The 26,511-nt window shown below is 35.3% G+C and overlaps 1 protein-coding gene across 3 annotated transcripts in view; it reads left to right on the top strand.

Annotated features, from left to right (window-relative positions):
* The window catches only part of LOC114331404 (NADP-dependent malic enzyme), a 178,749-nt gene that overhangs the window by 28,056 nt on the left and 124,182 nt on the right, over positions 1-26,511 (top strand). For 2 of the 3 annotated variants that reach the window (XM_028280984.2, XM_050660948.1), the window contains exons 4-5: positions 8,797-8,955; positions 10,642-11,268. In XM_028280984.2, the coding sequence (XP_028136785.2) occupies positions 8,797-8,955; positions 10,642-11,268 (786 nt within the window). The remainder of the gene's footprint in view (positions 1-8,796; positions 8,956-10,641; positions 11,269-26,511) is intronic. The other variant, XM_050660947.1, reaches the window with a different exon arrangement.

Below are 26,511 nucleotides of genomic sequence, written 5' to 3'. Positions count from 1 at the left end.
GTGAGGTATCCAACGATGTATCCAATTCCAATGAGAAGAATAAGCAGTAACATATCAACGACGTAAACAAACGATTTCAAACACAACAAATCTTAATACTGAAAGAAGAAATCGGAAGTAATTGGAAGTAAACGGAAATAAATGGAAACACACGGAACTAAACGGAAATAAATGGAAACCCTAAAAGAGAAAAATAGTATTAGAATAACTCATTGTATTTACACTATCATATTTTATAAAACTAAATCTAATATTACTAAGTTAACCTGAACTGTCAAAATGACGTCTATTATTATAACAATTAATATTAAGAAAATGTAGCAAAAATTATTTAGTAGCAATGTCAAATAAGAAAATAAAATGAAAACTGTAAATTAATGTAGATTTCTTCAAAATGGCATCAGAGCAACGATTCAAATTATATATCAATCAATAAATAAGAAAACCATAGAAGATCTTATACTAACCTTTGGCCAGAAGGGTTTTCAAGGGGGTACATATACAAAAAAACTCTTCTACTTCCCACAGAGTATTTCCAACAATAACTAGGTACTATCTACCCCTATCTATTTTGTGGTTTAAGGCCTAATAACTGCAATAGAAAAATAACAACTCTCAGAGAAACGAATAAATAAAATGCTCGGAAACCAACAATGCACCTATAGTAGTGCTTAAGAAATTGAATTAGACATACCTGGTATTCTTTTCCTTCAGAGTGGCTGCAAGGAATGGTCACGGCATCTATCTATAATGGTGACTTGGAAATAGGTCCCGTATCAGACAGTGTGAACTTGACAACTACACAAAATGTACCTACAGCAACACTACAATATACCAAGTTCAATTAACAAAAGTTCAGGCCGATATCCCCAATGAGGGTGATCTATCCAAGATCAATTGCCTGAAAACTTATGTTCCAAGTAGCACCCCAATTTTAGAATTGACGACTGTCAACGTGACGTAACGTAACGTATCCATGACAATCCCTTGCCAAATTCAAAGTCTGCTATCCGATTATTTATTTCAGAAAATAGGAGAAAGGTGGGAAACGATATGGAAAAGTGGAATAATCTTATTAAGGTGATACAGTAGCGATCAACAGGTAGCCAAAACGCGTTCCAAGATTGCGGCTGTAATTTTGAATATTTTTTCGAGATATTGGGCACACGTATTCGTAATATAATAAACCTAAGTTTTCAACCTAATATAAATATTAAAGGTATTGAAAAATATTAAAAATATTCCTAAAAGATATTTAATTGAAAACTTATTGGACCATTTTACTGGTAACACCTCCATGGCTTTTAAAAATTTCAAGCCATATGGTTTGTTACCAGGAAAATGGCCCAATAAGTTTTTAATTAAATATCTTTTAGGAATATTTTTAATCATCATCATTCTCTTTGCCTTATCCCTATGCGGGGTCGGCTTCCCTAATTCCATTTCTCCACACAATTCTATCTTGGGTCATATCAATGTTAATCCCCTTTACCAACATGTCCTGCCTTATCGTCTCCCCCCAGGCCCCAGGTCTTCTTTGGTCTTCCTCTCCTACTCCTTCCAGTAATCTGCACTTCAGCTATTCTTTGTATTGGGTGATTAACGTCTCGACGTTGAACATGACCAAACCATCTTAACCTATGCTCTCTCATTTTGGCATCAATTGATGCCACACCTAGACTTCACCTGATATACTCATTTCTAATTTTATCCTTCTTTGTGACTCCACTCATCCATCTAAGCATTCTCATTTCCGCCACATGCATTCGTTGTTCTTCTTTCTTTTTTACTGCCCAACATTCAGTTCCGTGCATCATAGCCGGTCTCATGGCTGTTTTATAGAATTTTCCCTTCAGCTTCATTGGAATTTTTCTGTCACACACCACACCACTCGCTTCTTTCCACTTCATCCATCCAGCCCTAATTCTACTGCATGCATATCCATATATTTCTCCATTACTCGGTAATACAGATCCTAGGTACTTAAAACTATTACTTTTCACAATCATTTCACCATCCAAAGATACCATTTTATTTGTAGTAACTCCATCTTTAAATGAACATTCCAAATACTCTGTTTTTGTGCTACTAAGTTTTAAACCTTTTTCCTCCAGAGCTTGGCTCCACTGTTCCAGTTTTTGTTCTAAATCTCTTTCACTATTTCCTATTAACACTACATCATCAGCATACATTAGGCACCATGGAATACTACCCTGTAGTTTCGCTGTTATCTGGTCCAAAACTAATGAGAATAAATAAGGACTAAGCACCGATCCTTGGTGCAATCCTACTTTCACCTGAAATTAATCAGTCTCTCCCACACCTGTCCTCAACACTAGTTGTTACTCCCTCATACATATCTCTCACAATCTTTACATATTCGCCAGGGACTCCTTTCTTATTGAGTGCCCACCACAGAACCTCTCAAGGAACTCTATCATATGCTTTCTCAAGATCAATGAATACCATATGAGCGTTGGTCTCTTTATTCCTGTATTTTTCCATCAGTTGCCTTAAAATGAAAATTGCATCTGTTCTTGATCTGCCCTGCATAAAGCCAAATTGATTATCGGATATTTCGGTTTCTTCACGTATCCGTCTATCAATTACTCTCTCCCATATTTTCATGGAGTAGCTAAGTAGTTTTATAGCCCTGTAGTTTGTGCATTGTTGTATGTCTCCCTTGTTTTTGTAGACAGGTACTAATATACTGATTCTCCATTCGTCTGGCATTTGTCCAACTTCCATAATTCTATTAAATATACCTGCTAGCCAACTTGTTCCTGTCTCTCCCAATGCTCTCCATACTTCCCCAGGAATATCATCTGGTCCGACTGCTTTTCCTTTCTTTATTTTTTGAAGCGCTTAAGCCACTTCCTCGTTTGTTATTCTGGTAACCATTGCTGTTACTATCTCCGTTAACTCCACAGGCTGTCTGTCAAATTCTTCATTTAATAGACTGTCAAAATAATTTCTCCATATCTTTTTGACATCCTTTTCGTGAATTAGTATTTTATTATTTTCATCTCGGATATATCTAATCTGATTAAAATCTCTTGCTTTCTTTGCTCTCTGTTTGGCTATTTTATATATCTTTGCTTCGCCTTCCCTGGTATCAAGTTGATCGTATAGGTTTGAATACGCTTCTGCTTTAGCTTTTGCTACTGCAACTTTCGCTTCCTTTTTGGCGACCATATAGTTTTGAAGATCTATGTCCGATCTGGTTTCTTGCCACTTTTTATATAATTTTCCCTTCTCTTTTATTTTTCCTTGTACTTCATTTGACCACCACCAAGTCTCTTTATCCTCAAACTTCTTTTCTGACCTTTTCCCAAGTATTTCAATAGCCACTTGATTTTTTGTAGTCCTCTCCGATAATTTTGTTTAGTTTCACTTTTTACTTCGATGTCCAGAACAAGCAACTTATGTTATTGGCTTACTGTCTCACTAACTATTACCTTGCAGTCCTTGCATTCACGTATGTCTTCTTTCCTTATCATAAAGCAGTCTATTTGGGATTGATGTTGTCCACTTTTGTAGGTAATAAATTGAGTTTCTCTCTTTTTAAAGAATGTTTTAACAATCGCCATATCCAATGCTGTTGCTAATTCTAGCATGTCATCTCCAGCTTCATTTCTAGTTCCAAAGTCTAATCCCCCATGTATTGTTTCATATCCTGTCTTAGCTTGGCCCACATGTGCATTGAAATCACCTCCTATTATAACTTTCTCCTCTGCTGGAATATCACTCAGTACGTCTCCTAATTGGTCGTAGAAAGCTCTTCTTTCATTCTCACCCAGACCTGTTTGAGGAGCATACACACACACACACACACACACACACACACACACACACACACACACACACACACACACACACACACACACACACACACACACACACACACACACACACACACACACACACACACACACACACACACACACACACACACACACACACACACACACACACACACACACACACACACACACACACACACACACACACACACACACACACACACACACACACACACACACACACACACACACACACACACACACACACACACACACACACACACACACACACACACACACACACACACACACACACACACACACACACACACACACACACACACACACACACACACACACACACACACACACACACACACACACACACACACACACACACACACACACACACACACACACACACACACACACACACACACACACACACACACACACACACACACACACACACACACACACACACACACACACACACACACACACACACACACACAATAACACTATAACACACTACACCACTCTACTCACACACACACTATCTCACAACACTCATCTCTCACACACACTCAACACTACACAACCACACACACACACACTCACACTCACACACACACTCACACACACACACACATCACTCACACTCACACTCACCACACACACACTCACACACACACTCTCACACACACACACACACACACTCCACACACACACACACACACACACACACACACACACACACACACACACACACACACACACACACACACACACACACACACACACACACACACACACACACACACACACACACACACACACACACACACACACACACACACACACACACACACACACACACACACACACACACACACACACACACACACACACACACACACACACACACACACACACACACACACACACACACACACACACACACACACACACACACACACACACACACACACACACACACACACACACACACACACACACACACACACACACACACACACACACACACACACACACACACACACACACACACACACACACACACACACACACACACACACACACACACACACACACACACACACACACACACACACACACACACACACACACACACACACACACACACACACACACACACACACACACACACACACACACACACACACACACACACACACACACACACACACACACACACACACACACACACACACACACACACACACACACACACACACACACACACACACACACACACACACACACACACACACACACACACACACACACACACACACACACACACACACACACACACACACACACACACACACACACACACACACACACACACACACACACACACACACACACACACACACACACACACACACACACACACACACACACACACACACACACACACACACACACACACACACACACACACACACACACACACACACACACACACACACACACACACACACACACACACACACACACACACACACACACACACACACACACAACATTCAATACCTCTTTATCAATTACAAATTTCACTGACATCATTCTATCACTCGTTCTTACAACTTCTACTACGTTATCTTTCATTTCACTATCAGCAATTATACCAACTCCATTTCTGGTGTTACTACTCCCTACATACCACAATTTATATCCATCACCTAGTTCTTTCGCCCTTTGTCCTTTCCACCTAATTTCTTGAATACAAGCAATTTGAACTCTTCTTCGTTTGAGCGCATCCACTAACTCCAGACTCTTTCCTGTAAGACTACCAAGATTCCAAGACCCTATCCTGATTTTTCTAACCTGTAATGGTGTTCCCCCTAGGATAGTCCTCACCCGGTGATCCGAACGGAGGCTCATTTTACTTCCGGAACATTTTATCTCAGGAGATGCCATCATTTCAGTATAAGTTTTTATTGCGTTTGGAGAAGGTCTTTTCATTATTGTCGCCTGAAAAGATTTTTGGATATTTGATGCCTGAATGCCTTTTCTATCAGCACCATACCCTGCCCTGCACGTTTAGCCAATACACCACCAATGCAACCAAAGTGCAGTATTACCCCACACCCGCCTGCATTCTTCTTTTAGGAATATTTTTAATATTTCTATTAGATTGAAAACTTTAAAACTTTGACTTTCAGTTACCAGATGTCGTTAGACACTTACTCCATAAACGTCAGTTGCAATGCGGGGATAGGCTCTCGGAGTTTCGTCACTTGGAACAGAGACCAGCAAACCTACGCCTCTCTGATGATGACTCCAGTTAGAGTCGAAAATCGTCGATTTAGAGTGCCGGTTTGCGCTCTCTGTTCTAAGTGAAAAATAAGACAGTCTTGCCTTCGCATTGCAACTGAATAAAAATGGTATACATTTTTATTTCATTTTATATTAGTTTTACTCCTTTGAGTAACTAGATCCATTTTCCGTTGGAATTTACCAGCTGAACAGACGGGGTCGTCAATTGTAAGTTTTTTGAATTCCCCCTTGTCTTCTTCGCTTCAGCATCCATCTAGCTTGCAATTTTTAGAAGCCATGGAGGTGTTACCAGGAAAACGGTCCAATAAGTTTTCAATTAAATATGTTTTAGGAATATTTTTCAATATTTTTAATATTTCTATTACGTTGAAAACTTTAAAAATTTGGCTAACGTTGGATTACTGGATTACGTTTAAACAGCCTCAAACACTGCTCTGAAGTGATTTCATGGTTGCTCTTATTGTCTGGAGTGAGCAAATGCGGTACACGTCGCTACGACAGCTTTCTTATGTCCAACTCGTTAAACCAATTTTTGACGTTCGCCATCGAAGGAGAAGAGTCATCATACATACCATCCAAGCGCTCTTTGATTTCGCTGCAGGATTTTCCTTCCAAAAACAAGAGTCGAATCACCGACCCATGTTGATCTTTTTTTATTTTTCTAAAATTTCTAGACACGCCCGCTTCCACACGCGGTCAAAACAAAACTATTAGTCCAGGAACCGAAGCTTTTTACCTCGCAATTTTTACAGAATGAATCGATTTGCTTAAAAATTTGAGAATAAGTAGTGGATAGTCCAAGAATCAAAATCTATATGATGCCGAAAGGCTCTTTTACCATGGGGGTGGTTACCACCCCATCTCGGGGGTGGAAACTTTTTATTATATTTTGACCGCAAAAGTTGTTAAAAACATTCATTCTAAGCTAAAAATGTTCTATACATTTTTTTGATAAAATTAATAGTTTTCGATTTATTCGCTATCAAAAGTGTTAGTTTTATATCGAAAAAATCAATGTTTTTCGATAATACTCATTTAGGTACGATTCACTCAATTTTTGCCGTAGAAAAAATTTTTTCAAACCAAGTTCTTGGGAATTAAATAAGCTAAAATTTCATATTTAAACATTTTTTCGTATCTTTGATGCTAATCTTTCTATTCTGAAGAAAATGGCATTTTTTACCAAACTAAGAAAATTCGTTATTCGCTTTTAACTCCAGTTTTTTTAAAACTAATCATTCTAAGCCAGTCAAACTTCTAGAATCTATTAATAATACATAAATAAAGAAGAATGAATAAGGCCAATGACTAAAACATCGCTAACTTACATTATTATACTTCCAATTGGATTTCTCCTTTTTTTTTAATATTGATTTTTTAACCGCAACTTATTTATTTTTTATTAAATCTTTTTAAAATCCTCAGTAGCAAAAAGAGGTGACTTTGAAAGGGTTGGTACAGGTGGTTTTTGCATGTTATTACAAGTTTTAATTGTCAATAGCTCACTCAATTTTTGCCATAGAAAAAATTTTTGCAAATCAGGTTCGTGGGAATTAAATAAGCTACAATTTCATACCTATTTAAACATTTTTTCGTATCTCTGATGATAATCTTTCTATTCTGAAGAAAAGGCCATTTTTTCCAAACTACCAAAATTCGTTTTCGCTTTTAACTCCATTTTTTTTAAACTAATTCTAAACCGGTCAAACTTCTAGAACCTACTAATAATACATAAGTAAATAAGACCAAATAAGGTCAATGACTAATTTTAATTAGGGTGGTGATTAGGAGGTTGCTTCCGATCACTTTTTCGCTGAAAAAAATAGGGACTGACATTCTTTTCATTATAAGTCACTTAATTTTTGAGCTAGAGACTTTTTTATTTAGGGAGATAGATATTGTTAAGTACTTTAAGTTAGTTTGAACAAGTTATCCTCAAAAAATGCATAGTTCTCCCGTCTTTTGACTTTAAAACTACAATATTTATCATTTGACGAAGAAGAGCTAACATATAATAAAGTATAGCTCGATTACTATTGGTCTTAAAGAAAATTAAAAAAAAAGGTTTTGTTCATTTTTTTAAAAGGTACATTTTTGTTAAGTAAAGTTGTTTTGATAAAACGAAAACTTTTGCGAGTTATTAGCAGAAAACTTATTAAAACCATTGATTTTTTTGATATAAAACTAACACTTTCAATAGCGAATAAATCGAAAACTATTAATTTTTTCAAAAAAAATGTATAGAACGTTTTTTGCTTAGAATGAATGTTATTACCAACTTTTGCAGTCAAAATATAATAAAAAATTTCCACCGCCGAGATGGAGTAGCAACCACCCCCATGGTAAAACGCCTTTCCGCATCATATAGATTTTGATCCTTGGACTATCCACTACTTATCCTCAAATTTTCAAGCAAATCTATCCATTCTGTAAAAATTGCGAGGTTTTGTCCTATTTTAAGCTTCATTACTTGGACTATATGAGTCCGATTCGGCTGAGATTTTGACATAGGTTCTCTACAAGAATGTATTCCATGATAGTAGATTTCTCTTGCGATAGTTGCGCTATCGGACGGAGAGGCTAAGTACTTATCGAACCATCCAGGTATGTGCTCTGTAAAATCAGTTCTTTTATTGAATGAATTTAAACATTGTATTTTTAGAGTTGCATCACCGAGTGCCATGGAAAGTAGCCAAAAGAGGAAAGCTTCTAGGGAATTAATAGTTTTAGTGAATAAACTAAGCAGAACAGGAAGAGAAGAGTCCTTAGATAACAATCCCTCAGCTTCCACAATTAGATCTGTGAATATTAACGAGCAAAGGTAATTATATTTAGATAAATATGTAGTCGTTTGTGTAAACCTAGTTATATATTCCGTTTAATCTGTTGAGAGTATGTTGACTTATTTATCCATGTACCCTTATGTCCTTTCCCCAGGAAGTAGGTACTTTTTATTAAAAGTTTTTTTTCCTTGCAAAATCAATTAGCATAGGACCATTTTCATTCGATGTTGAATGCAAGTTGTATATTCCTATCGTAGGCATTAATAGGCCTTCTTCACTTTCTTACCTTGAGAATGCCTTCATATACTTGGTCCATTAAATTATAAAACTCTTCCTTTACCTCTATTTCTTTTTCTTCCGAAGGCGGCTATATATCAATATTTACAAATTTTAAAATTTTCTCCTTATTCTAAGAACACTAAGTGTATAAAAACTCTAGAAAATATGAAAACTAAATTGCTAAATTTAAGATTGAATTTAAAATAAATTGGTTCCACAAGTTATGCACAAAATCGCTTGCCTTAAATCGGTGTTCTGTATAATTTGGTTAACTACGCAGACCAAATAATGTGACTGTTCAATTCATCACTGCTCAATCACTTAAATATTCCTAGCGCTCTCTCGCGGTTTGAAACTTGTACTTTTATGATAAAATTGGTGTATGTGAAATATGCAAAACGAGAAAAATAGATATTTATCTAGAAAAACACAAATTATGAACTGAAATATTATTGTAACCTGATTACCGAACGAATACACAGAATAATTAATAGTAAAAGTAATTATGTTTTTTTATTTTATTCATTATAATTTTAATATTTAATATATAAGTTCGTGCGACTGGACGACTGCTTACGCAAGAGGCCATTGAGAAAAAGAAGAAGTTGATGTGAAAAGAGGTTACTTCTGTTTTTATTGGCTGTGAGCTTAGACAAGGAAAGAGAGAGGACGAGTAATCCTATGACCAAAAGTGAAGCCAAACTGACACCAGAGATTTTGATCATCGACGTATCTTTGGGGTATTGTTATGCATTGAGTATTTAAAATAAAAACATGAAATGTATTTAAAATGAAGAATTTGTGTACGGTAAATGTTTTATTAAGTTGCTCATATTACGTACATATGTTTCAATACATACATATGTTTTTATTACGAATTTTAGATGATGATTTACTTTATTTTTTATGAAATTTTAACCTTCAACGAACACCCACCACTGGCAACCCATTGTTATTTTTGACGTGACCGCCATGTTTCTGGTGACAAACAAACCAAAAACTGGCTTCACTTTTGGAACGTGTGTTTTAAATGAGTGTTACCCGTCCTCTCTTTTTTCCTTGTCTAAGGCTGTGAGTTACGTCGGTAGCGCTCTCTCGCGGTTTGAAACTTGTACTTTTCTTGTAAAATTGTTCAAATTCAATGCACAAAACTGCCACTAACAGCGCTGGTTAAACTGTCATATTCCTTCTACTCATCGGCTCACAGCGAATAGGATGGATACAACTGTGCTTCACAATACACATTAATTTATAATAGAATGATTTATCTCAGTGGTCTAGTGAACTCTTACGTTTTTATAATTAAAGTAGCTGCGGATTAAAAAGAATATTGGATATTATTACTTCCTACATATTATACTTCGTTTTCTCTCTTCGTAATTGTGTTTAACTGTCGTTGCTTTTGTATTTGAAGTATAGTATATTCGTTGTTTTTTTCCTTGTAGACTGAACGAATCTCAGAATAAAAGGACGAGGGAATCACCAAAGATAACTATAGGTACACCTTCAAGCAAAAGAGTTAGGAATGATGATGTTGAAAGCAACGAATACAACTCTGATACAGACGGAAAGAGACATTCAACAAAGAGAACTGTAGGTACACCTTCAAGCAAAAGAGTTAGGAATGATGATGTTGAAAGCAACGAATACAACTCTGATACAGACGGAAAGAGACATTCAACAAAGAGAACTGTAGGTACACCTTTAAGTAAAAGAGTTAGGAATGATGATGTTGAAAGCAACGAATACAACTCTGATACAGACGGAAAGAGACATTCAACAAAGAGAACTGTAGGTACACCTTTAAGTAAAAGAGTTAGGAATGATGATGTTGAAAGCAACGAATACAACTCTGATATAGACGGAAAGAGACATTCAACAAAGAAAACTGTAGGTACACCTTTAAGTAAAAGAGTTAGGAATGATGATGTTGAAAGCGACGAATACAACTCTGATACAGACGGAAAGAGACATTCAACAAAGAGAACTGTAGGTACACCTTTAAGTAAAAGAGTTAGGAATGATGATGTTGAAAGCGACGAATACAACTCTGATGTAGACGGTGTCAGATGGTAAGTACTTCAGTATTAAATATTGTAACATGATTTAAAATGCATGTTTGAATTTATATTTAACGTACTGTTTGAACTCTTCAATTGATTTAATTAAAACTATTGTAATGATTCAATCGTCTAATTTATTAATGAACTTTAAAACTTATACTCAGTGACATTAATAGTGTTACACCCAGAAGTAATCATTTGTGAAACTTAATTTTTGGCAACAGATTACATTTTCATTAAGAGGATCGGTACGTATTTTCGGCTGCAATGCTATTCAAATGGGGATTCATTTTTTTCGAATCCTGAGAAAACTAATAAGTATTTTTGAAAAATGTAAACGCAGAATGAAAGATCACTTTATTAGCGAGGGCCGAAAGTCCCTGAGAACTTCTATAATGTTTATTTTAATAAGTTACAGGGGTGAAAAACTAAGAGAAAATTTAGTGTGATTTTTAATTTCAAATATATCATTCAAAATAAACTTTTTATTTATTGTAAGGGACTTTCGGCCCTCGGTAATAATTTAGTCTTTCATTCTGGTTTTTTCAGGATTCGAAAAAAATAAACACAATGCCGTGGTAATATTTTCCAAATCTATCTTTGTCTTACAACGCACTCAGCCGAATATAATATTGTCAGCATATTTATTGTCAGTCAGACACTGACAATCAGTGACAATTTTAAATATTTGACATTGCATCGGGAATATGTTCAGTTATTGATTAAATATTATTGATATACAGGGTGTCCCAGACTAATTTAGCCACGCTATATCTCTTAAACGAATAGAGATTTTCGAATGGGACAAAAAGTGGTCTATTCTACTTGTAATACACTTTAATCTGGCGTAAAAAAAATCATCTCCTACACTCCTCCCTTAGTTACAACCCCTAACTTTAATTTTTTTAATAGCACCCTGTATATTTTTTATAGTTTTGAATGTGATCTTCTATCGTCTATTCAACACAGTTTTTGAAAATAAAATCGGTATGTAAATAACCAAGAAAATATCAGTTTAGTTTTGTTAATTATGTGTCCCAGACTAATTTATCCAGGCTATATTTCTTAAACGAATAGAGATTTTCGAATGGGACAAAAACTGATCTATTACATTTTTAATGCACTTTAATATGGCGTAGAAAAAAAAATATCCCGTAAATATTCATCCCTTAGTTACAAACCCTAACTTTATTTTTTTAAATAGCACCCTGTAAGTTAGGGATGAATATTTAGGGGATGAATCTTTTCTACGTGATATGAAAGTGTATTACAAATGGAATAGATCAATTTTTATCCCATTCGAAAATCTCTATTCGTTTAAGAAATATAGCCTGGATAAATTAGTCTGGGACAAACAATTAACAAAAACAAACTGATAGTTTCTTGGTTATTTACGAACCGATTTTATTTTCAAAAAATGTGTTGAACAGATGATAAAAGACCACATCCAAAACTATAAAAAAATATACAGGGTGCTATTAAAAAAAATAAAGTTAGGGGTTGTAATTAATGGATGAATATTTAGGGGATGATTTTTTTGTACGCCATATTAAAGTGTATTACAAGTAGAATATATCACTTTTTGTCCCATTCGAAAATTTTTATTCGTTTAAGAGATATAGCGTGGCTAAATTAGTCTGGGACACCCTGTATAATGTATTTTATAAATAATTGATTTAAGACGTGAACTTAATAAAAAGTTATTTATTGTGTATTATTTGTGGAAGATCCAAGCAGAGAATACATCAGGATAATATATTCTGTGATCCAAGTATTTTGTTGTTAAAGATGTTCAAAATTGTTAGCGTTCCATAACAATATATTATTAAAAAATCACTTTAACACTTTTTCTCTTTTTTCGATTGAGTATTAGTCTTTGTTGTACAAATAAATTATTACAATCACTGAATACATAGTTAGTGAAAAAATTATCACATTTATTAACTGAATTAATAATTTGCAATTATAAAAATAACAGTTATCCAAGAAAATTCAAAACCCATCTCTTTAAATTAATGATGACATTTTCAAGTAGAATGACATTCTAGTAATGTTTACATATCCATACCAGTGTGAATTTTACTACACGTAATTTGCCGTGTAAAGACAGAAAAAGTAGGGATACACGTAAAATATTTGCGAATTATGTACCCATAGCCTTAAGAATGAAACGATAACATTGGCAAGACTTTTTATTGACATGTAATCAAAAAAAAAAAAATAATGTGTTTGGCGACCCCCCGAGCTGAATACACTCCTGTACACGTCTAGGCATTGACAAAATGAGATGATCGATATCTGGTTGTGGCACCTCGTTCCAAGCAACTTGAATTTCATGGATTAACTGTGCCAGAGTCTGTGGAGGATGGTGCAAAGTGGACAGTCTCCTCCCCATCATATCCCACACATGTTCGATAGGATTTAAACCCAGCGAACGGGGTAGCCACGGCAAAAATTAACGCCAGCTTCTTGGAAAAAGTCCATAGTTTGACGAGCAATATGGGGACGTGCGTTGTGTTCCTGAAAAAAGGGCGTTTCGTCGGCCGTCTAGATAAGGCAGTAAACTGGTTGTAAGATGTCATTAACATAACGCGCATCTGTCATACTGTCTCGAATAAACAAAAGTGGTGATCCGCTATAAACCGGGAGATATTAACAGAAGTTCAACCACGATTTTCTAAGTCCTGCCCTTTGCAATACTGGAAGGTTAGAGAAGGTACTTACAATTTGTGGAAAAATCCACGGGTTTCCTGTGACATTTTCCTGTGAAAATTAGATTTTCCATGAAAAAAAAATTGGGAGTTGCGATGAATTTTTAAGTCCTGCCATATCCATAGAATAACAGGACACTATCTATTTTATGAAGAAAATTTTTTGGGCAGGACGGTTGCAAAAGGACTAAGGGAGTATACAGATATACAAACATGTAATGAAAATAATGAAATTTTCATAATTTTCTAAGTCCTGCCAACTTAATAAATTAATCATATTTATTTCAAAATGACCAAAAAAAATGTTGGCATGACGTCACCTAATGTTTAACTGCACTTGTTTCTTGGAAAATTCTGTATAAAATTTTCACTCTGGTTCCGTGATTTTCTAAGTCATAAAATAAATTTTGTTATAAAATAAATAATTTCAGTAGACATTATTCAAAATGGCAGGATGTTTAGTTACACCTTTTTTACTGTATATAGTTAAAACATTTGTAAGAAAATTCGTGGAAAATTACACGATTTTCTAAGTCATGCCATTTCGCACATATCTCAAGAAGGTTAATATAAATCTATTTTCAAAGAGGCAGGATGGTTGTATAGTTATTTCGTATAAAAAAATTAAATTGTGTGTCTGTAAAATTATTTCAGGGTGTTATACAAACATAATATTCATATCACCACAATTTTCTGAGTCATACCATGTCGAGTATGCTTAAAAAACACTAATCTAAAACCGTTTACAACTTGGCAGGATAACCGCAAAGATGAATAATACAAAAAATTAATTTGTATATCATTAAAACAATCGTATCCTATTAAATATTATTTTCCTGAATAATGTCTCGGAATTTTTACACAATTTTCAAATCTAATAGCAAACTGTAACATCGTTATTTTAAGTGATTAGATCATATTTTTATCTAAGTAAACGCAATAAAAGTAAATTAACAATTTTTACAATTTATTGGTTACAGTAGGGAATTTACCTACCCATTATATTATATAGGGTGTCCAGAAGCTCTCATAATAAACGAAAACCGGAGATTCCTCAGATAATTTTAAGAAAATTTAACTCAATTCACCTAGTTTAAAAATGCTTCCGTGGAAAGCTAAAGCTCTTTAAAGATGGCGTCTTGTAATTCATCATCGTCATAATTCAACCCGGATCTATCCACTGCTGGATATAGGTCTCCCTCAGTCTTCTCCATGCATTTCTGTCCTGTACTGTCTGCATCAAGTTTCTGTCGATCTGTTTGATGTCATCAGACCATCTGGTTGGCGGACGACCTCTACTTCGATATGCTTCGTCTAGAAGAAGCATATCGAAGTCTTGTAATTAGTTTCTTTAAAATAGCTGCAGAACGCTTTTATTTGGAAAAACGAAAACTGGTACACTTATTTATCTTCCAGAGGTCAATTGTCAAATATCAATTGTCAATTTTTAGTACCGGTCATAGGGGTCCGTTTTGGGTACGGAAACGGATATTTTATCGAATAACTTTTCTGTATAATTTTTAAGCATTTCTGACACTGGATTATTAATTTCTGGGATAGTTTTGTACTAAAAGGTACTTTTGCTTTAACTCAGAAGAATACGCAGTGTTCTAGAAAAATCGATTTGAAAAATTTTTAGTTTTTTGGTTTTTTGAGTTTAAAAGAATTTAGAAAAATTCTATTTAGGAAAACGAAAACTGCTACGTTTATTTCTCTTCCAGATATGAATCGATTTTATCAATTGTGAATTTCTAGTACTGGTCATAGGCATCCGTCTTGGGTAGATCAACGGATATTTTATCTCATAACTTATTGGTCTTTAAAGTTTTAGACATTTTTGAGAGTAGAGTATTAAATTATGACTTATTCTAGTACTAAAAGTTACTCTTGCTTTAAGTCGGCAAATACACCGTTTTTTTTTATTTTTTAAAATTTTTTTTTTTCAAATTCAAATAAAAGTTGTACAATATAAAAATGGGCGGAAATTGCATTTTAGTGCATAACATGCATCCAAAAGTGCATAAACCTGTCAAAATCAGTGTATTAAGGGCAAAATTTTGTTATTTGGGAGGTTTATGGAGTTATACGCAAGCAGAACCGACCTCCGAATCACCTAGTGCCCAGAGTTGCTGCTAAGGCACGTCATCTGGAGTTTCGTGGGATATCGGCAATAAATCAAAGAAAACAGATTATTCGAGGGTTTTTGGGATGGTCGAACACGAATATGACATTACAACCGACCCTCGGAGCACCTGGTGCCCAGGGTGACTGATCTCGAATTTAGAGAGTTTTTGGAGGTCGATTCTGATGGCGTATTCATGTTCAACAACCACAAAACTCCTCGAGTAATCTACTTGCATCACTTTAGTGTCTGAAATCTGTCTGTATCAATTTACTGCCGAAATTAATATATAAATATGGTACAGAAAATGCTTAACAAATAAAAAGGTACCATAAAATATCATTTTATTATAATACTAAAATACAGGGTGTCCCATTTAAGAAAACTCAAAAAATACTCATTCCGAGTTTCAACCAACCCCGTATACTAAAATTAAATATTTTGGTATACTATTAATAACTGACAATAGTAGACTATATTAAAAATCGTTTAAACATAAATTAATAGAAGTTTTAATATCAAATCACTAACAATATGTATAGGGTGAATGTTCCTACAAAATTAACAAAAAAACGTTATTATGTTTTAAACTACCTCGTATAATATTTCAAAACACTATATTTTATTAAAGAGAACATCGAGTAGAATCCAAAAATGTAAAAATTGTACAGGGTATTTCATTTAAAAAAACATAAATTTGTGTCACCCTGTGAAAACGGGTAGCCCTGTATATTAGAAAATACTGTTAAATCATAGTCCTATCTGTGGCCCATGTTTTACCTAAATAACTTTTTTCGTATATCTTACGACAAACGAGTAATTGGACTTTGTCACACTAATGCCCCACCCTGTATACAAAATAACCATAAAACCATCCTGCCTCTTTGTAAATAGACTTATATTAAGATTCTTGAAACATGTGCAAAATGGCATGACTCAGAAAATCGTTGACTTTTTCACGAATTTTCTTACAAATCTAGGACTCCTGCCGTCTTACAAGAACCGTTTAACCTTCCTGCCGAGTACCGAAAAGGTATTGAGTGTATTTGAGTATTATAACTTTTTAAAGGCAGGACTAAGAAAATCACGGAATTAGGGTGAAAATTTTTTGCAGAATTTTCCAAGGGACAAGTATACTTAAACATTAGGAGACGTCATGCCAATATTTTTTTTGGTCATTTTGAAATAAATATGTCTAGTTTATTTAGTTGGCAGGACCTAGAAAATCATGAAAATTTCATTATTTTCCTTACATGTTTGTATACATATATACTCCGTCAGCCCGTTTGTAACCCTCCTGCCCAACGAATTTTCTTCATAAAATCGATAGTATCCTGTCTATCTACGGATATGGCAGGACTTAGAAATTCATCGCAAAACCCTATTTTTATTTTTTGGGAAAATCTAATTTTTACAGGAAAATGTCACAGGAAATTTGTGGATGTTTCCACAGATTGTAAGTACATCGCCTACCCTTCCAGTATTGCAAAAGGCAGGACTTAAAAAATCGTGGCTGAACTTATGTATAATATCTCCCAGTCTACTACCATAGGCATTAACCCCCCAAGCCATTACTCCAACTGTCCTGTGTAGATGTCTCTCAACAGCAAACCCGATATCATCTTACGACCATCAAGCATACCTAAACAAAATCGCGATGCATCGCTGAATGCTGCATTATGCCATTCTGCCACCCAATGCTGCCGTTCTCTGCACCAATTCAAACGTTGAGGACAGTGGTCCGCAGTCAAAGGAAGCACTCGCGGTGGGCGGAATGCAACCAGTCCAAAGGCTCAAATGCTACGGTATAGGGTACGTCTAGTAACAGGTCTACCTTCTACTCCAAACCATTGGTCAGCTATTTGACTCGTAGTAGCAAAACGGTCTCTCAGACCCAGGAGTCAAAAGCTCCTATCTTGACGCCCTGTGGTACGCCTCGGTTGACCAGTTGGTCTTCTTCGTGTTCCTCTACCTTCGTTTGTCCACACACGACATACTCGCATAACTGTCATTGGCGTACAATTAACACGACGGCCAATTTCGCGATACGACAAACCCATATCTTTAAGGCAATAATTCTACCCCTGTCAAAATCGCTAAAATGGTGGTAATTTTGGTGTCTTCGAACTCGAGGCATATTCTTGCACTGAATACAATTAGACTTCTTCTTCTTCTTGTAGTGCCTATCCGTTTCGGATGTTGGCGACCATCATGGCAATCTGCACTTTGCACACTGCTGCTCTGAAAAGATTTGTAGTGGTTGTGTTGAACCACGTTCGTAGATTTCTCAGCCAGGAAATCCTTCGCCTTCCTGGTCCTCGCTTTCCCTCTACTTTTCCCTGCAAGACCAGTTGCAACAGTCTAGTTTCCCTGCAAGACCAGTTGCAACAATTAGACTGAGGAATCATAACTAAAACAAGCTGAAAATGCGGGCATTATCATCACGAAAACTTTGTATATTTACGTATTTTAATTCATAATATGGAAAATTTCTATTATGAAAAGTAGTTTACAATTAATAATTATGTTTTAATGTGCCATTATATCAGTCTAATTTAAATGTTATGAACTATAAAGGTAGTTTACTCTTGATCGAAATTCATATTTTTTATATACCTCGTATAAAATTAATAAAATTTTATACAAGGTGTCCCAAAAGTAGTGGAACGGTCGAATATTTCGCGAACTAAACATTGGATCGAAAAACTGAAAAATACTTGTTCAATCATTTTCAAAATTCTATCCAATGACACCAAACACCAACCTCCACTACACCCCCTGGAGGTGCGATGGGGGGTAACTTTAAAATCTCAAATGGAAACTCCTAGATTTTCTTGCAGATTTGGATTCGTTACGTAAAAGTAAGCAACTTTTATTCAAGACATTTTTTCAAACTGTGGATAGATTGCGCTATAATTGGGAAAAACGATTTATCCTGATACCATGGGTAAATTAGAGAAACGGTCTAATATCTCGAGAAATACACTTCCAAATAAGAAACCAAACAAATTTTTTTAATACTTTTCGAAAACCTATCGAATAACACTAAACATGACCCTCCAACCCATCCCCTGGAGGTGGGGTGGGGGGTAACTTTAAAATATTAAATAGCAACCCCCACTTTTTATTACAGATTCGGATTTGTCATGAAAAACTAAGCAACATTTATTCGAAACATTTTTTAGAATTGTTGATAGATGGCGCTTTAATTAGAAAAATACGATTTATTAGCGCCATCTATCAGCATTTTTAAAAAATATTTCGAATAAATGTTGCTTAATTTTTCATGACGAATTCGAATCTGCAATAAAAATTGGTGGTTGCTATTTAAGATTTTGAAGTTCCCCCCCACCCCACCTCCAGGGGGTGGGTTGGAGGGTCATGTTTAGTGTTTATCGATAGGTTCTCGAAAAATATTAAAAACCTGTTTTTTGGTTTCTTATTTGGAAGTGTATTTCTCGAGATATTAGACCGTTTTTACAATTTACCTATGGTATCAGGATAAATTGTTTTTCCCAATTATAGCGCCATCTATCCACAATTCGAAAAAATGTCTTGGATAAAAGTTGCTTACTTTTACGTAGCGAATCCAAATCTGCAAGAAAAACTAGGGGTTTCCATTTAAGATGTTAAAGTTACCCCCCACCCCACCTCCAGTGGGTGTAGTGGGAGTTGGTGTTTAGTGTCATTGGATAGATTTTTGAAAATGATTAAAACACGTATTTTTCAGTTTTTCCATCCGATGTTTAGTTCGCGAAATATTCGACCGTTCCACTACTTTTGGGACACCCTATATATGATGGTTGCATCATAAATCTTAGATCATGAAGAGCTTTTTATGAAGAATAACTTTTATTTGTCAAATTAAAAATAAAAGAGTTATAAATGAAAATGTTCTTGGTATCCATAATTTGAGAAAAATCTTCAAATATTTTTTTTCCATTAGAAGGATGTACACAGACACAATATTGACTAGTGATTTTAGTCAATAATTTTGCCAATTCGACAAAAAAATAATTTCTAAATAGTTAATAATTATTACTAAATAATTAGTAATTTTGCCAATTTCTACAATCACTAGCCAGTTGTGTCGAGTTTAGCGAACGACTAGAAATGGAACAGTCCATTTATCATAAAGGGGAGGCCGTATTTATACTGGTATGAACCTTTTTAAAACTGTTAATAAATTATTGCTTTTAAAATATTTATACTAAAATTGTATTGTTGAACATATTATTTATTTTATATAATAATTAAATTCACTATCAAATGTCATTGATGTTTTATTAATATATCTAATTTAAAATTTAGTTTGACATTCACGAAGTGTCAAACTCAAATGTAAATAACTATGCTTGGCAAATCGAGATTTAAAAAAAGTAGCCTACTTCCTAATCAACCATTTGAGCTGACATTTAGTGCGTCGGTAGGAGATAACCGGATTGTGACGTCACATTTTAGAGTTTGAGGTCGATTATCTCGAAGACGGTTAGAGATATCGAAATGCCGTTTTCAGATTTGGATTCAGAAGGCAAAACTACATAAGAATCCATCAATACACCTGCTCTAAGTATTGCAGGAGCGGCGACGCACAAACGAACAGACTTTTGCAAATTTATAAACGAAAAGTTTTCGTTGAATATCTGTACTAACCGGTCTTTATAAATTGGTCTTTTCACAAAAAAATTTAAAGATAAAACTTTATTTTTACAAAAGCTATAAAAGATAAAACAGTGATATTGTTATCAATTGTGCTGCCAAAAAATTAAGTTCAAGAAATGATTCCTTCTGGGTTTAACACTTCTAATGTCACTGAGTATATTTTATTTAATTTATTTATGCTTAACACTATTTACACTAAGACGTAATTTATATAATACATTTATTACAATTTGTCTCCCGACACTAATAAGCGATCGGACTTAATGAACATGAACAATTTAAAATTCCCGTATATACACTCCTGGCCAACAAAATCCGGACACCTTAAAAATGGGTAATTTTTGATGTCTCGAATCTCCTATACCCGTGATTTTAGTGATTTTTTAGGATGTTATAGCCTTATACTTTAAGAATCTCCAATAATACTGTGTTTTTTCCTCAAAGTTCGGAACATCCTGTGGAATATTCTAGCATTTAAAAAATATTGAAATTAAAACTCAATTGTAGCCTTAGGCTTTCTTAACATTCTGTTTTTTGACTCATTCACTTATGTTGGATAATAAAAAAGTTAGGTACTTTAACAACTAGCCATGGTCTTCATCAATACAGGGTGTTTTTAAATAAGAGCGACAAACTTTAAGGGTTAATTCTACATGAAAAAATAATGACAGTTTGTCTTATAAACATATGTCCGCAAATGCTTCGTTTTCGAAATACGGGATGTTGAATTTTTTCTTACAAACTGACGATTTATTTATTGCTCTAAAACCGGTTGAGGTATGCAAATGAAATTTGGTAGGTTTTAAGAGGTAGTTATTTTACATTGTTTGACATACAACTAAAAATTTTATATTCACCATTGGCGTGCATATAGGGTATATGACCGGGTTATATGACCCGTATGCACGCCAATGGTGAATATAAAATACATAATTGTATGTCAAAAAATGCGCAATAACTACCTCTTAAAACCCATCAAATTTCATTGGCATATCTCAAGCGGTTTTAGAGCAATAAATAAATCGTCAGTGTGTAAGAAAAAATTCAACATCCCGTATCTCGGAAACGAAGCATTTCCAGACATATTTATTATGTTCATAAATCAAACGGTCATTATTTCTTCATGCAGAATTACCCCTTAAAGTTTGTCGCACTTATTTAGAAACACCCTGTATTGATGAAGAACATGGCTAGTTGTCAAAGTACTTAAGTTTTTCATTATTTAACAGTGAATGAGTCACACAACAGAATGTTAAGAAAGGCTAAGGCTACAATTGAGTTTTAATTTCAATATTTTTAAATGCGAGAATATTCAACAGGGTGTTCCGAACTTTGAGGAAAAAACACATTATTATTGTTATACCCGGTATACAATGAAATTTACCTCTTTAGCAACACTGTTACTAAATCGATATTCTTAGAGAATAAGGCTGTAACATATTAAAAAAATCATTAAAATCGGACAACAGGTTTAGGATATTCGAGACACCAAAAATTACCCATTTTTAAGGTGTTCGGATTTTTTTGGCCAGGAGTGTATATACTTATTTTTTCATTCGTTCTGGAACTCCCATCTAGCAGGCCCTGCTTCTCGAAATTTCCATTGAATAGTCTCGAACGCCACTATTGGAACATAGCTGGACTAAATAGAATTATTGTTCCGAAGACATCGAGACGGTTCGAGAACCCCTGTACCTGCAGGTAGGCGAACGTTGTTTTCTTGGGGCCCCATTAATAGAATTCACTATTAATGGTGCCTAACACTATAAAATACCAACTTACTATAAAACTAATGCATTCACATGCATTGGTTCATTCTTTTTAACTACCCAACATTCAATTCCATACATCATAGCCGGTCTTATGGCTGTTTTATATAAGTTACCCGTCAGCTTCATTGGAATTTTTCTGTCACACAATACACCACTCCCTTCCTTCTACTTTATGCATCCATCCCTAATTCCACTGCATGCATCTCCACATTTTTTTAAAACGCTGCAAATAGCTCATAGGAAAATGTAAAGGTCAATGCTGAGTATATCGCTTCGTGACCGAGTTAGAAATGAAGACGAAGAACAGGAGTTACCGTTACCGATATAATTTCATGAATTGCCAGACTGAAATGGAACTGAGCCGCACACGTCGCCCGAATCAGTGATGACAGGTGGAAGAAGAGATTACTTAAGTGGAGGCCGAGATTAGACAAAAGAAGTAGAGGAAGACCACCTACTCGTTGGACTGACGATCTCAAGAAAATGTCAAGAAATTGGATGCAAAGTAGTCAAAATAGGGCACAATTGACAAAAATGAGGGAGGCCTATGTCCAGCAGTGGACGCAAAGGGCTGGTGGTGGTGGTGATGATGATCTCCACATTACTTTGTAATGCCGATCTTAGGTACCTACTTAAAACTATGTATTACTTTTCACAATCGCCTCACCGACTAAAGACATCATTTTATTTATACACTAAGCATCAAAATTAATGCACCACCTTAAAAATGAGACATTTTTGATGTCTCGTATTTCCTAAACCTGTTTTCAGATTTTAGTGATTTTTTTAGTGTATTTTAGCTTTATTCTTCAAGAATATCAATGTAATAATATTGTTGTTAAAAAGGTAAGTGTCATTGTATACCGGGTGTTTTTTCCTCAAAGTTTGGAACACCCTGTGGAATATTCTAGCGTATATAAAATATTGAAATTAAAACGCAACTGTAGCCTTAGGCTTTTATAACAGTTTGCTTTTTGATTGATTCGCTTATGTGGGATAATAAAAAAGTTAGGTACTTAAACAACTAGCCATGTTATTCATCAATACAGGGTTTTTTTTTAAATAAGTGCGACAAACTTTTAAGGGGTAATTTTGCATGAAAAAATAATGACCGTTTGCTTTATAAACATATGCCCACAAATGCTTCTTTTCCGAGATACGGGATGTTGAATTTTTCTTAGAAACTGACGATTTATTTATTGCTCTAAAATCGGTTGAGATATGCAAATGAAATTTGGTAGGCTTTAAGAGGTAGTTATTGCGCATTTTTGAAGTTATACTTCTTTAGGTACGAGGGTGAATTTTTACATTCCCGGGCGCATGCGCACACCGACAGTATGGTATTAGTCGCTACATCTTTTAGTTATGTAGCGCAAATAAGGTGTGAGTGAAAAGAATACATTATTAGTGTTTTTAGTAAATATATTTATTATAATTTTTATGTCTGTGGATTTGTCTTCCTCCTAATAAGTAGGTATTATTCTTCTTCTTCTTCTTCTTGTAATAGGACTATGTCCTGTTTCTTCTGTTACAGTCTTTGCTGCGATCCAGAGCTCCAACTCTCGTACCATCGTTTTTTGGCTCTTCCTATGGGTCGCTTGGTGTTGGGCTTCTGTGTTTTCGCCCAATGCGCCATACGTTCAGGGTCCATCCGATCTACGTGGTCTCTCCACATGCGTCGTCGCGCTCTTGTCCATCTTACTACGTCTTGAACGCCTAGCTCTCTCAATGTGTCTTCGTTTCGTATTCTATCTCTGAGTGTGATACCTCTTATGGATCTTAGTGTTTTCATCTCTGTTGTTCTCATTATTTGTTTGGTCTTTGTTGTCTCGGCCCTTGTCTCAGCTGCGTATGTCAGTACGGGTCTAACACATGTCTTATAAATGCGGACTTTGCTTTCGGTGCTCATATATTTATTCCGCCAGATTATATCCCTCAGGAAACCAGATATTCTCGCTGCTTTCGTTGCCTGCTGTTTTGATTCTTGCCACAGATGCCTGTCGCTAGATATTTCCATACCTAAGTATCTGCAATCCATTACCTGTTCGATTATATGGTCGTCCACTACTAATTTACATCTAATTGGGTTCCTGGATATTACCATCGATTGGGTTTTCTCTTTGGATAGTGTCAGGTTATACTTTTCGGCGGTTATTTTGAATTTTTGTAGTAGGCGTTGTAAGTCATCTTCGTTTTCGGCTATTAAGATTGCATCATCTGCGTAGCAAAGTATTCTCATGGTTCGGTTACCCATTTTGTATCCCTGATTCATTATGTTAACACTACCTATAACTTCATCCATTATTAAATTAAATAGGCATGGACCGAGGCTGTCCCCTTGTCTAATGCCTGCATTGATTTTGATTTCTTCCGTGAGCCCGTGTGTGGTTTTAATTCGTGTTTTGTTGGATCTATTGAGCTCTTTGCTTATGTTTTTATACCTCTGACCTATGTTTTTCTTTTCAAGGATAGTGAGCACGTCCTTTAATCGTACTCTGTTGTAGATCTGTTTCAGATCTACAAAGCATGTGAACATGGGCTTGTCGAATTCTATTGATTTCTCAACTAATTGTCGCATTATGAAAATAGCGTCTATTGTAGATCTGTTTGGGCGAAAACCCTGTTGTTCTTCCGATACACCGGCTTTCTTATATATTTTTTGGGATAGAATTTTTGTCAATAGTTTTGATGTAGAATTGAGTAGTGTAATTCCTCGGTAGTTCGTAGGATCTGTCTTTACGCCTTTCTTGTAGATGGGTATTGTTATAATCTCTCTCCATTCCTCTGGTGCTGTCATGTTGTTTACAATTTTTTGGAATAATGTTGTTATCTCTTCTATTATTTTTGTACCTCCGTATTTAATTAATTCATTTGGTATATTATCCGGACCTGGTGATTTTCTATTTTTTGATCTATTGATTGCTTCGTTTACTTCTTCTTGGGTGATTTTGTCATTCTCTGTTTCTTCTTGCTGAATGTTTTGTAGGTCATTTCTTTGTTATTATCGTCGTTATCGTCTTTGTATAGATTCTCGAAATGAGTTACCCATTCTTCTGGTTTTATTGCGTTAATTTGTAATTCTTCGGTAACCGGCTTCTTCCTGTTCCTCAACATGTTCCATACCTTCCTTTGACCTCCTCGTAAAACATGTTCCATGTCATTTGAGAATTTTTCCCAATATATTTGTTTTAGATCTTTGATTCTGTTAGTTGTTCTATTTCTTTCTGATTTATATCTTTGATACTCTTCTGGGGTCCTATTGTTAATATATCTTACGTATGCATCTTTCTTCTCTTTTGCTAAATCTTTGACTTCCTGTGTGAACCATGGTTTTTGGTTTCTGCCGCTGTTTAAGTCAATTGTTCTTTCTCCAATGGCTTCTTTTGCACTACTAGTTATATGAGTTTTTATTTTTTCCCATGTTTCGTTTATATTGTCTGTGATTTCAATAGGGCTAAGATTGATCTTTTCCTCAAGTCTTTTTTGGTAGAGATCCTTAGTACTTTCGTCTTGTAGGGATTCTATGTTGAACTTGGTGATGTAGTTAGGTGGTTTCTTTCTCTCTATTATGTACGCGTGACGGTACTTACATATAACCATTCCGTGTTGCGTTCCCACATTCGCAGACGTCATTGTGCGTACGTCAAGTACTTCCCGTGGGTGAACTTTTCTGTTGGTTATCACATAGTCAATCATCGATCTGTGGCCCCTTGTGTTAGTGAATGTATATTTATGTTGTTCTTTGTGGTCAAAGTATGTATTGTTGATACGCAACTCGTTGTGTGCACATATCTCTATTAGTGAATCTCCGTTATCATTTGTTGGTGCTTCGTTGAACTTGTGCATTATTCCTTGGATGGGTGTATTTCCTATTCTTGAGTTGAAATCTCCCAACAAGAATATTTTTTCTGTTTGTGGCAATCTATCTAGGGTCTCTTGAAGTTTTTCGAAAAATTCGTCTCTCTCGTTCTTTGGTTTGTTTACA

This window comes from Diabrotica virgifera, chromosome 9 (genome assembly GCF_917563875.1).
Source record: "Diabrotica virgifera virgifera chromosome 9, PGI_DIABVI_V3a".
Lineage (NCBI taxonomy): Eukaryota > Metazoa > Arthropoda > Insecta > Coleoptera > Chrysomelidae > Diabrotica > Diabrotica virgifera.
The sequence above is the reverse complement of the archived record's forward strand: the minus strand, read 5'-3'. Positions and strand labels throughout refer to the sequence as shown.